The 13,350-nt window shown below is 38.0% G+C and overlaps 1 protein-coding gene across 4 annotated transcripts in view; it reads left to right on the top strand.

The window, feature by feature from the left end:
• The window catches only part of STAG1 (STAG1 cohesin complex component), a 406,617-nt gene that overhangs the window by 143,233 nt on the left and 250,034 nt on the right, over positions 1–13,350 (top strand). For all 4 annotated transcript variants that reach the window (XM_024244311.3, XM_063722218.1, XM_063722219.1 and 1 more), the window contains one exon: positions 2,372–2,536. In XM_024244311.3, coding sequence (XP_024100079.1) covers positions 2,372–2,536 — 165 coding nt within the window. The remainder of the gene's footprint in view (positions 1–2,371; positions 2,537–13,350) is intronic.

Below are 13,350 nucleotides of genomic sequence, written 5' to 3'. Positions count from 1 at the left end.
AATCGCTTGAACCCAGGAGACAGAGGTTGTAGTGAGCCGAGATTGCGCCATTGCACATTAGCCTTGGCAACAAGTTAACTTCATCTCAAAAAAAAAAAAAAAAAGGCATGTTACTTCTCCTTTCTTCTCAAATCCCATCCCTTGTCTAGTTATGACAAAAACATCAGACAAATTCCAGTGAGGAACCTATTAGAAGATGCCTGATCAATATTTCTCAGAACTCCTATGGTCATCAAAAACCAGGAGAATCTGAGAAACTGTCACAGCCAAAAGGAGCTTAGAAAGACCTGCTGACTGAATGTAATATTGTATCCTGGATGGACTCCTAGACCAGAAGGTCATTAGGCAAGAAGTAAGAAAAATCAGGCCGCTCGTGGTGGCTGATGCCTGTCGTTGTGGCACTTTGGGAGGCGAGGTGGGTGGATCACTTGAGGTCAGGAGTTCAAGACCAGCATGGCCAACATGGTGAAACCTTGTCTCTACTAAAAGTACAAAAATGAGCTGGGCGTGATGACAGGCGCCTATGATCATAGCTACTCTAGAGGCTGAGGCAGGAGAATCACTTGAACTTGGGAGGCGGAGGTTGCAGTGAGTCGAGATTGTGTCACTGCACTCCAGCCTGGGCAACAGAGTGAGACTCCCTCTCAAAAAAAAAAGAAAAAATTCAAAGTATGGGCTTTTGTTAGTGTATCAGTATTGGTTTATTGTAACAAATGTACCATACTAATGTAAGATGTTAATTATAGGAGTAACTATATGTAAAGTATTTAGGAATTTTCTGTACTATCTTCATAACTTTTTTTTTTTTTTGTAAATCTGAAAGTTCTAAAAAAAGTTTATTTAAAAATTAAGCAATGAACTCTGTGTATTAATCCACACACAGAAATGGTTAGAGGGCCATTAACTACTAACAGAAGTGAAAAGAGGACTATACTGTCAGAAACACAGTAAAAGCAAATGCAGGGAGCAGGTACTATAATAAGGAAAAGAAGCCCCTCCAAGCTATGCCTTGTAGTGCTCCTCTAGTACCTTCCTTTTACAAAGCCTAATACTGCAACAGATGGCAAAAGATAAATGTTTACAGGGTCCAGCTTCAGTGTCAAAAAGCAGGGCAAATTTATTTCAATTTATTGTCTCTCATTGGAGACACTTATCTCATTGGAGATGAGAGACCATAAATTGATAAGTGAAGCAGGCATATAATGGGAATGAATTAAATTACTCAATAGAGAGCATAAGGACTGAGAAGAAAATATACTTAGGGGAGACCTCTAGGTAATACTAACAGGTAAGAAATACAGGGTGGGAAAGATAACTGAAAGGAAAGGAAAAAAGTCTTGTCTGTTAAGAGAGTTTCAAGAAATGTCTATTGCATTTAGCAACGTTGGTGTCACTGGTGAGTTTGGTGAAGTAGCAACTGTAGAATGAGTTTGTATGTGAATGAATGAATGAATGAAATGAACAGGAATAGATACAGTGACTGCAACAATTTTTTCAAATGATCCTTGGCCCTAAAGGTGAGATAGAGATAAGATTATAGCAAGTATTAACTTTTTAAAATAAAGTTGGGGGGAAGGGATGGTATGTTAATTAAAGAATGTAAACTCCATCAGGGCAAGAATGTTTGTCTGTTTTGTTTATTGCTGTATTGCCAGTACCTGAAATAGTTCTAGATATGTTCAGCATATTTGTTGCATGACTAAGAAATACTTGAGCATTTCAGTAGAGGTAGAAGTTGAATATATGGCATTTCCCAGAAATGTTTTCTGTACAAGATTACTGAGGAAGTAGGAGAATATCAATGAATGTATGCAGAAGGAAATGTCAAGAAGGGGCAAGGTTAAAATATTCAACATTGGCATTATTATTGTACAAAACACTAAAGCAATTTTTAAAACATCATCTAGGTGTGGTGGCTCATGCAGTTAATTCCAGCAGTTTTTAAGGCCGAGGTGGGAGAATCATTTGAGGTCAGGAGTACGAGACCAGCCTGGCCAACATGGTGAAACTCCGTCTCTATTGAAAATACAAAAATTAACTGGGCATGGTGGTGGGGTCTGTAATCTCAGCTACTCGGGAGGCTGAGGCAGGAGAATCGCTTGAACCTAGGAGGAGGATGCTGCAGTGAGCTAAGAGAGTGCCACTGCACTCCATCCTGGGCGACAGAGCAACTCTGTCTCAAAAAACAAACAAAAGAAAGTTACCTTCATACCTTTTATACATAAACTTATGTTTTGCTCTTTGCACTTTTTTGAATTACTGAGAGAAGTTTCTTTTAGTTAGGGATTATATTTCTTCTATAGTAGTGATCATTTTTTATAAAGCAAAGTAAACCTAAATCGAATGGAATCTTTTTTTATCTTTTTTTCAGTCTACAAATAAGAAACCTCGAAAATCTCCAGGTGAGAAGAGCAGAATTGAAGCTGGAATTAGAGGAGCAGGCCGTGGAAGAGCTAATGGGCACCCTCAACAGAATGGGGAAGGGGAGCCCGTCACATTATTTGAGGTGGTGAAACTGGGGAAAAGTGCAATGCAGGTAAATTTTAAGTTTTTATTTCATGTATAAAGCAATACAGTTAATAACTTGGGTGGAATCAGTTAGTGTATATATTGGCACTTTATATGCTGCTGTTGATTATGTAAGCAACCTTTCAGTTTATCCTGAAAGGTTATTTTGCTTTGTTTTGCAAAGAGTGTCAGGAATGGCTGTTTAATAGTAAGATGTACTTTTGTTTAAATTGTTGTAAGTAAAAAGGTCTACTAGAAGCTGCCCAAGAGAATTTTTATTGTCTTGATTTTTTTTATTTGAATCTAATTTAGTGTAAGTAACACATGTGTCTTTCAGAGTATTTGAAAGAAGAAAGGATATAAAAAAAAATTCTTAAGTAGTGAATTAGGAATAACCAGAACTACATCATTTGTAACTTTCTTTCTTTTTTTTTTTTTTCTTGAGACGGAGTCTGGCTCTGTCGCCCAGGCTGGAGTGCAGTGGCGCGATCTCGGCTCACTTCAAGCTCCGCCTCCCAGGTTCACGCCATTCCCCTGCCTCAGCCTCCTGAGTAGCTGGGACTACAGGTGCCTGCCACCACGCCTGGCTAATTTTTTATATGTTTTTTAGTAGAGATGGGGTTTCACCGTGTTACCCAGGATGATCTCGATCTGCTGACTTCGTGATCCACCTGCCTCGGCCTCCCAAAGTGCTGGGATTACAGGCATGAGCCACCGTGCCCGGCCATAACTTTCTTACTCTTTTATCTCTTCTCATTTAGTCCATAAATACTAAGTATTCTGCAGGAGCACCATTCTCACTAATGCATTGTAAGGATAAGCCATAATTATTTTTCTTTAGTGTGTATATTTTTATCACTATCATTAAATGTGTTTATTATTTATGTTTGTCTCTACATTTTTAAAAATTTTAAAATGCTAGAGGTGTAATTATTTGGCTAAAGGATATTTTTAAATTGTGAAATATATAAATACTATATTTCTGTCCCGTAAATTGTACTATTTCACCTTTCACGAGAAGTGTACAGGAGAATTGCTTGAACCCAGGAGGTGGAGGTTGCAGTGAGCCGAGATTGTGCCACTGCACTCCAGCCTGGGGTACAGAGCCAGACTCCATCTCAAAAAAAAAATTAGGTAATTGTGAAACGGAATTATTATTAGAACTAAAACAGACAACTTTTCATTAGTATACTTTCTATTATATTTTTTACCTATATTTCTTTTTGAAGCCCTTAAAGGTGTTTAGTGTTTCTTTCTTTTTATGTATGTTACCAGATTGATGCGTTGTGTTCAAGAGTCTTGGAATTTGTGTGGGCAGGGAAGGAGGTGGAATAGTGGGATGATGCTAAATGGTGAAACATATATTGAATTTCCAGTTACCCAAAGCAATGGATGACAATATTTAAATTATATAAGTTTAATATAAAAATAGATTTGTGACCTTTTGCCATTAAGCTTGATAATTTATTCATTATACTTTTGTTTCTGAGACAGTCTTGCTCTGTTGCCCAGGTTGGAGTGCAGTGGCACCATCTTGGCTCAGTGCAACCTCCACCTTCTGGGTTCAAGGGATTCTTGTGCCTCAGCCTCCTGAACAGCTGGGATTACAGGTGTGTGCCAGCACGCCCAGCTAATTTTTATATTTTTAGTAGAGATGGAGTTTCACCATGTTGGCCAGGCTGGTCTGAAACTCCTGACCTCAAGTGATGCACCTACCTCTGCCTTCCAGAGTGCTGGGATTACAGGCATGAGTCACCATGCCTGGCCTCATTATACTTTAATAGAAGAATTGTTAACAAGCTACGGAAGCATTAATTTTAACGACCTTTTCTTTTGCTTCCCACCTTTAGGTAGAAATACAAGCAGAAAAATGACAGAAATGTATTTTTATGTAAAATTTTGATAATTGCATTTCAGATATTTTTCTTCTCTCTCTCTTTTTTTTTTTTTTTGTTTGAGATGGAGTGTCTCTCTGTCGCCAGGCTGGAGTGCAGTGGCATGATCCCGGCTCACTGCAACCTCCGCCTCCCAGGTTCAAGCGATTCTCCTGCCTCAACTTCCCAAGTAGCTGGGACTACAGGCGCACACCACCATGCCCAGCTAATTTTTGTATTTTTAGTAGAGACGGGGCTTTACCACGTTGGCCAGGATGGTCTCAATCTCCTGACCTCGTGATCCGCCCACCTCGACCTCCCAAAGTGCTGGGATTATAGACCTGAGCCACTGCGCCCGGCCTTGCTTCTTTTTTTTTAAATGTGAGCCTTTATTTTATCAGATATTTATGTAAAAATAATTTTCATGCATGGTATTAAAGCTTAATACCAGTCCTTATTTTTAATATTAACAAACTCTTATCATCATCTATATTTGAAATAAAACATTGACCAGTAGAAGTGTTTTCAGTTTTAATTCATGGTATTCTACTCTTCATCCATATTACTCTTTTCTAATTATGCTCTTATGCTGTGTCTCTTCTGCTGAAACTTTTTTTTTTTTTTTTTGGAGAATGAGTCTCTGTCAGCCAGGCTGAAGTACAGTGGACAATCTCAGCTCACTGCAACTTCTGCCCCACAGGTTCAAGCGATTCTCCTGCCTCAGCCTCCCGAGTAGCTGGGGTTACAGGTGCCTGACACCACGTCTGGCTGATTTTTTGTTTGTTTGTTTGTTTGTTTTGTATTTTTAGTAGAGATAGGCTTTCACCGTGTTGGCCAGGCTGCTCTCAAACTCCTGACCTCAAGTGATCTGCCCGCCTCACCCTCCCAAAGTGCTGGGATTACAGGCATGAGCCACCGCACCCAGCTGTCTTCGGCTGAAACTTTTTGTTTCTCATTTTCTGAAAGATAATGATCAATAGTCAGGACTCTGGTACCTTCCATAATTTGGTTTTAACCCACCTTTCAACGTCTTACTGTTTCTCTCTTGAAATCTGCTTCATGTTATTTTTACTTTACTGTAATTTTAATTATTAATTTTTTTTACTGGCTATATTTAAAATAATTTATAAACTTTTGTAATTTTTTTATGTGGCAGTCTGTTGGGCACATTTTTTTCTGTGAATTTACCTTCTGATTTTTATTATTTTGGCAGTACTTCCTAAAATAGTTGGGTCATGGTTTATTTAATTAGATTTTATTTGAACTGTTTCCAGTTTTATTGTATTAAAAATAGTACTTCTTTAGGCTGGGTGTAGTGGCTCACGCCTGTAATCTCAGCACTTTGGGAGGCTGAGGTGGGTGGATCACTTGAGGTCGGGAGTTTGAGACCAGTCTGGCCAACATGGTGAAACCCTGTCTCTACTAAAAATACAAAAATTAGCTGGATGTGGTGGTGTGCTCCTGTAGTCCCAGCTACTCAGGAGGCTGAAGCAGGAGAACTGCTTGAACCCAGGAGGCGGAGGTCACAGTGAGCCAAGATTGTGCCACTGCACTCCAGCCTTGGCGACAGAGCGAGACTTCATCTCAAAAAAAAAACAAGAAAAAATAAAGAGCACAGCTGTGCGTGGTTGCTCACGCCTGTAATCCCAGCATTTTGGGAGGCCCAGGTGGGCAGATCAGAAGGTCAGGAGTTTGAGACCAGCCTGGCTGATATGGTGAAACCCCCTCTCTATTAAAAATACAAAAAAATTAGCTGAGCATGCTTGCGCAAGTCTGTAATCCCAGCTACTCAGGCGGCTGAGGCAGGAGAATTGCTTGAACCCGGGAGGTGGAGGTTGCAGTGAGCCAAGATTGTGCCACTACATGCCAGCCTGAGTGACAGAGCGAGACTCCGTCTCAAAAATAAAAAATAAAGAGCAAGATAATACAAGCAGACATCAGTGATTTAGAAACAAAGTAGGTATTTCTGTGGTTTGTATGGAAGAAAACTACAAAGTGATGAACAGGATTGGGTTTAGGGCAGAGAAGCATATACTTATAGGCAGGAGTTTGGTTGTTGAGTGTTAAAGTGCTTCATGAAGAATAGGAGAATCGAATCGGGCTTATTACATGAAGCCAAGGCCTAATGCGAGTCTCCCCATTTGTAAAGCAGGCTGAAGGAAAGTGCCAATAACTACTGCATAGGCTTATGTTTAGGGTAATCGTGTATCTCAAGTTACCCTTGAGACGCCCAGTTTGTGCTTATTGTCCATGTATTTATTAATAGAGGCTCCTTTAATATTCAGAAGGGTAGTAGTTTGCATGGCAATTTTTATTAAAACATCACTTACAGGAAATCAAAAGCTGAGGAAAGGGAGAAGATGGATATAATTCTTATAACTGACACCTGAATTGAAATGTCTGTTCATTTGGTTGGTGGCTGGGTCTGTGAAAATTCCCAATGTTGTCTTAGGGAAGAGTCTGAAAATTCCCACTTTTGTCTTTTATATGATCTGGTTCTGCCATGGAGGTAATGATAGAAACATAAGAGGGGAGGGATAAATAATAAAATAATAAATAGGTATATTGAAGATGCTAGAGGGATGAAAGAAGAAATTCTGTCTTATGCAAAATAAGGAACAGATGAAACAAGATATGAAACAGGAGCAGTCTTGAAAATTGAAAGTAAATTCTTAAAGTAAAACAGTACATTATGTTACTGAGGAAAAATACTGCTTTAGGTGCCATGAGAGCGAGAATTCAAGTATTGGCATTTATTAGACTCAGTTAGAATGTAGTCCAGAGAAATAAGGAGGTAAGAAAACATGAAAGAGCCATTTAAAGACTTTGGTATGGATTGAAGGGTTCCAGAATATACCAAGGGAAGAGATCAGAGGGAAGAAAAGAGATGAAGGATTTTTTTTTTTTTTTTTTTTTGAGACAGAGTCTCACTCTGTCGCCCAGGCTGGAGTGCAGTGGTGCAATCTCGGCTCACTGCAAGCTCCGTCTCCCGGGTTCACACCATTCTCCTGCTTCAGCGTCCCAAGTAGCTGGGACTAAAGGCACATGTCACCATGCTCAGCTAATTTTTTTCTTTTTAGTAGATACAGGGTTTTGCCATGTTATCCTAGGCTGGTCTTGAACTCTTGGACTCAAGTGATCCTCCTACCTCAGCCTTCTAAAGTGCTGGCATTACAAAATTGAGCCAGCACACCCAGCCCAATCTCTTTCCTTTTAATGGCTGCATGTATACCACATTTTCTAGTCTATTATTGTTGGGCATTTGGGTTGATTTTATGTCTTTCCTATTATGTATAGTGCTGCATTGGACATACACATGCATGTATGTTTATAATAGAATGATTTACATTCCTTTGGGTATATACCTGTTAATGGAATTGCTGGGTCAAGTGGTATTTCTACCTTTAGTTCTTTGAGGAATCATGGTCTTAGATACAATTTTTGAAGAGATAATTTTGGAGAAATTTCCAGAAAAATTTCCTTTGATCCAAAGTTTGTTCTCAGGAGTGAGCAAGATAAGTCAAAATAATTACATAGCTGTAAATAGTGTAGTGTAACTGAAGTATTAAGGAAATTTTGGAAGATTTCATCAAGGAATGTCTGATCCTTTTCTTTATAATGCAATTAATGTTGAAATACACAGTAAAATAAATTCTCCTGGTAAATTGCATTATAAAATTTACCAGGAGAGTAAAAAGGTGCTTTTTAAAAGTTTGTATTGGCCAGGCATGGTGGCTCATGCCTGTAATCCCAGCACTTTGGGAGGCCGAGGTGGGCAGATCACAAGGTCAGGAGATCGAAACCATCCTGGGTAACACAGTGAAACCCCGTCTCTACTAAAAATACAAAAAATTAGCTGGGCGTGGTGGTGGGCGCCTATAGTCCCAGCTACTCGGGAGGCTGAGGCAGGAGAATGGCGTGAACCCGGGAGGCGGAGCTTGCAGTGAGCCGAGATTGCGCCACTGCGCTCCAGCCTGGGCAACAGAGTGAGACTCCGTCTCAAAAAAAAAAAAAAAGTTTGTATTAAAGAGGAGATATACAGAGTTGTAATGTGAGTATTAGTGAAAGAAATGTTAGTGAAAATGTTGGAGCCAGCTAAAGCATTACTTGGATAGATGTGTTATCTTAAGGGCATTAATGCTATAAGCAAAAGCAAAAGAAACTAGAAAAAAGAAAAACAGCAAACCTAACATTACTGTGAAGAAAGCAATAATAAAAGTAGAAATGGAAGTTAAATAGAAAGGTTAAAGAAGGTCAACTAAACCCACATATTTGAGTCTAAGAAAACTTTAGGACCAGAAGGTTTTATCTTAGGAATACCAAGATGGTTTAGTATTAGAAAATCTTTTAGTATAATGTCCAGATAATCTCATTACAGGAGGAAAAAGCCTATACTTACCTGAATTGATGTAGGATGTTTAGAAAAATTATGTGCTAATATATAGCTAATAGTTTTTATAAACAGAAACTTTTGATAATTAGGAACAAGAGGGAACTTCCTTAGCTTGTAAAGATTATCTCCCCCAAACCTACAGCTCAGATTATGTCATTTTAAAATAACAGTGAAGTTTCGGTGTATTCCCAGGATATAAGCATTATCACTGCTGTTCAGTACTGGAACACCTAGCCAATGCATTAAAAAAAAAAGAGCTATAGCAATTGAAGATGAAGATGTAAAAGTATCCCTATTGGAAGAGGATATAATTGTGTTGAAATTTCAAGAGAAACCGTAGACTGTTAGAACTAATGAGAGCATTCAGCAATGCTCCTGGATAGAAAGTTTAAAAAATCAGTAGCCTTCTGTATGGCATTAATAACCAGTTAGAACAAGTAATCAGAAATGAGCATATTCAAGATAGAAGAAAAATCAATGAAGTACAAAATAAAAATCTAATAAAAAATTTGGGTGGAACAGAACAAAATACTATTTTAAAAACCCATCATATTGAGTAATTAAAAAGACCTGACCATACCAATAGTCAGTAAGGTTGTACAACAGCAACTAGTGGGAGTACAGATCAGTGTACAGGTTCTCCTTTGGAGACTATTTTGGTAATATCAAGAAGAGTTGAATGACTTACTGTCCTGTTTTAATTCAGTCAGTAAATATTTAATGAGTGTTTACACTGTGGAAACACTTTTTTCCTTCTTTGTTTTCTTTACAAAGAATATAACATTAAAGAAAACCAATTCAATTCTTAGATATAACCTCTGGATACAATTTTTTTACATGTTTATAAAAGGCATATATAGGAATGAATATTTTTTTCATTGCTTTGTTTATACTAACAAAAAAATAAAAATCCCAAATTTCTGTAATAAACAGGATAATTGATAAACTGTGGTATATGTAAACTCTGAAAAAAAAATCTTTTTTAAGACACAGTCTCGCTCCGTCGTGCAGATTGGGATGCCAGTGACATGGTCCCAGCTCACTGTAACCTCTGCCTCCCAGGTTCAAGTGATTCCTGTGCCTCAGCCTCCTAAGTAGCTGTGATTACAGGCGTGCGCCAGTACTCTTGGCTAAATTTTTTGTATTTTTAGTAGAGACGAGGTTTCCCTATGTTGGCCAAGCTGGTCTTGAACTCTTGGCCTCAAGCAGTCTGCCTGCCTTGGCCTCCCAAGGTACTGGGACTACAGATGTGAGCCCCCATGCCTGGCCTGAAATTATTTACTGCATTTAAAATGAGTAAACTAGAATTCTAGGTACCAGTACGAATAAATTTTAAAAATGGATTTTAAAGGTCCAATGCAAATTGCAGAATGATGCATAACACATGATGCTACAGTACTTATAAAGTGTGAACATATACTTAAGGTTATTTAACATCATGTTTTTTATATTGATTACTTTCTGAAAAGTTAGGAGAAAAAGAATAGGATCACAAAGGTTTATAGGATATATAGGTATACCTCAGAGATACTGTGGATTTGGTTCCAGTGAGTCATACAAACTTTTTGGCTTCCTAGTACATATAAAAGTTATATTTACCCTATAGTGTATTGTGTGTGCAATATCATTATGTCTGAAAAAAACCAATGTACGTACCTTAATTAAAAATACTATTAAAAATGCTAATGAACATCTGAACCTTCAGTGAGTCATAATCTTTTTGCTAGTGGAAAGTCTTGCCTTGATGTTGATAGCTGTCGACTGATCAAGTGGCTGTGGTAGTTTCCTAAAACAAGACAACAATGAAGTTTCTGCATCAGTTGACTCTTCCTTTCATGAAAGATTTCTCTGTAGCATGCAATGTTGTTTGATAGCATTTTACCACAGTAGAACTATTTTCAAAATTGGAGGAAGTCCTCTCAAAGCCTGTCACTGCTTTATCATATAAATGCATGTAATATTCAGAATCCTTTGTTGCCATTTCAGCAGTGTTCACGGCATCTTCACCAGGAGTAGGAGTTTGGTAGGCAGTAGCAGAAGACGTTTCTTAATTTAGAAACAGGAAATGCAAAGATAAAATCTATTATCCGACCATAGAGGACAGTAGATTCCCTTGTAAAAATGGAGCTGAGAGAAACTACATTCTGACCATTGAATACTTTTTGTAAAATTGATGGTATTTTAGAAAGAAAATGACTTGTTTGTATTTTCATTTTTAGAAATGCCTTTCCGGAAGCAATTTAGATGATGATTTGGTGGGCAAGTAAGGCTGGAATCAGACCAATCAAAGGCTTTTTAAACACTGATCCATTAGGGAACTAAAGAAAGTTCAAATTTATTTATTTATTTATTTATTTATTTATTTATTTATTTATTTATTGAGATGGAGTCTTGCTCTGTCGCCCAGGCTGGAGTGCAGTGGTGCGGTCTCGGCTCACTACAAGCTCCGCCTCCCGGGTTCATGCCATTCTTCTGCCTCAGCCTCCCGAGCAGCTGGGACTACAGGCGCCCGCCACCATGCCCGGCTAAATATTTTTTGTATTTTCAGTAGAGACGGGGTTTTACCGTGTTAGCCAGGATGGTCTTGATCTCCTGACCTTGTGATCCACCTGCCTGGGCCTCCCAAATTAGAAAGTTCAAATTTATAGAAGGTCAGTGAGAATGGAGAGGAAGTGACAGATTGTGCAGATATTAAGGCTCTGGAATGATTATGAAAAATGAGAAAGAGGAAGTAATCTAAGGTGGTCCCTAGTTGTTTGACTTGGTAGTGTTCACTGAAAGAAAGTTTGTGTGAATACAGGTATTGGAAGATGGCTATGAGAGTAGTTTGGACATCCTGACTTTTAGATCTGTGACATTAAATACATGTTGAATTTTGGAACTTTCAAGCTGTATAGTCTAAGTGATATTCTTTGCTTTAGTAGTTATGAGTAAGAGCTTGTTAATTTCTGTAATCCATTGGCATTTTCATTTTGTACACCTAGATATCAACTATAAAAGTTGGACTATAGGGCTGGACATGATGGCTCAGTCCTGTAAGCCCAGTACTTTGGGAGGCTGAAGCAGGCAGATCTCTTGAGCCAGGAGTTCGAGACCAGCCTGGGCAACATGGCAAAACCCAGTCTCAACCAAAATACAAAAATTAGCCAGGTGTGGTGGCATTTGTCTGTAGTCCCAGCTACTCAGGAGGCTGAGTTGGGAGAATCACCTGAGCCCGGGAAGTCAAGGCTGCAGTGAGCTGTGATGGTGCCATTGCACTCCAGCCTGGGCAACGGGAGTGAGGTTCTGTCTCAAAAAAAAAAGTTGGACTGTCATTTATGCATTCAACAAAAATTCCAAGCTAATTGGGTTAGGCGCAGGGCTACAATATTAGTTAAACTCACCTGACCCTTACCTTCATGGACTTTCCAGTCTTGGAAGAAGGAATAGTTTATACCAATCAAATGATCTATTAATATACAATTAAAAACTGTTGATTAACACTAAGCAAACTTTCTTTGGTCTTAGTGTAGTGATAACAACAGCCTATGTGAATAAGGAACTGTTGTTAGCCTATAAATTAAGTATACTTAGTGAGACAATTTGGTCTTCTGTTTGCTTTTGACAACTGACTTTGAAGGTGAAACTAATTTTGTCCATTTAAATATGATTGGGCAAGAGATGGGTGTCTTAGAGATTGTGATTAGACATTCTCTATCCCTTAGGGTTAGTAAGCTTTGTTCTAGTATCAAAGAAAAGTATGGACTTTTATAGTGACATTGGTTTCTTCCAACCTCCGAATTATAGATGAGTTACATGCCAAATCGCTTTGTATCATCAAATGGAGAGGAATTCTCAAGCTGGGCTTGAGATTTACTCTATGACTATACCAAGGAAAGAGGAAAGCAGCTGTGGGTTTATTTAAATTCCACTTGTTAACTTGTAAGTGTTAGAACTGACAGTTACATAGTAACTGTAATAGGGCTTGTATGCATTTCTCAGCTATTAATAGAATGGATAAAAGTGTTCTAATAATTTTCTAATATTCATTGACGGAGAAGCTTGAAAGTTCCAAGAAGTATTAAAATGGCCAAAGAATGTATAAGGATTGTAATTATAAACAAATGATACTGAGACATTAGATGAGAGGACACATATACTATTGATTAAAATGAAACTTCATGACAAAGATGGGGAGAACACATTGAAAGACAGAAATACTGTAATGAAGTTAAGGAGTAAAATTTTGTGGAACTAAGCAAATGTAAGTACTTGAATAGAATTAATACTTGAGTGTATAATACAAGAAATGTGTTAATAGCTGTGACTGCTACAGTGCAAAATATTGGGTACAGAATTTAAAATCATAATATTCTAAACATTTAGAGTCTTTGCCTGAAGATAAAATTGGAAAACTGAAAATAGCAGTTGTTTAAACAAGATAAATGTTTATTTTTCTCATATGTAAAAGATCATAGATACGTGTTTTTTTTCCATGGGGACTGGTGGATTGTGAAATAATTGAAATTCTCAATATTTTAATAATCATTAAAGTATATTTTATTGTAATTTTAGCAGTATACCTTTTGATGTTTT

Source organism: Pongo abelii, chromosome 2 (genome assembly GCF_028885655.2).
Source record: "Pongo abelii isolate AG06213 chromosome 2, NHGRI_mPonAbe1-v2.0_pri, whole genome shotgun sequence".
In the NCBI taxonomy this organism is placed as follows: domain Eukaryota; kingdom Metazoa; phylum Chordata; class Mammalia; order Primates; family Hominidae; genus Pongo; species Pongo abelii.
The sequence above is the reverse complement of the archived record's forward strand: the minus strand, read 5'-3'. Positions and strand labels throughout refer to the sequence as shown.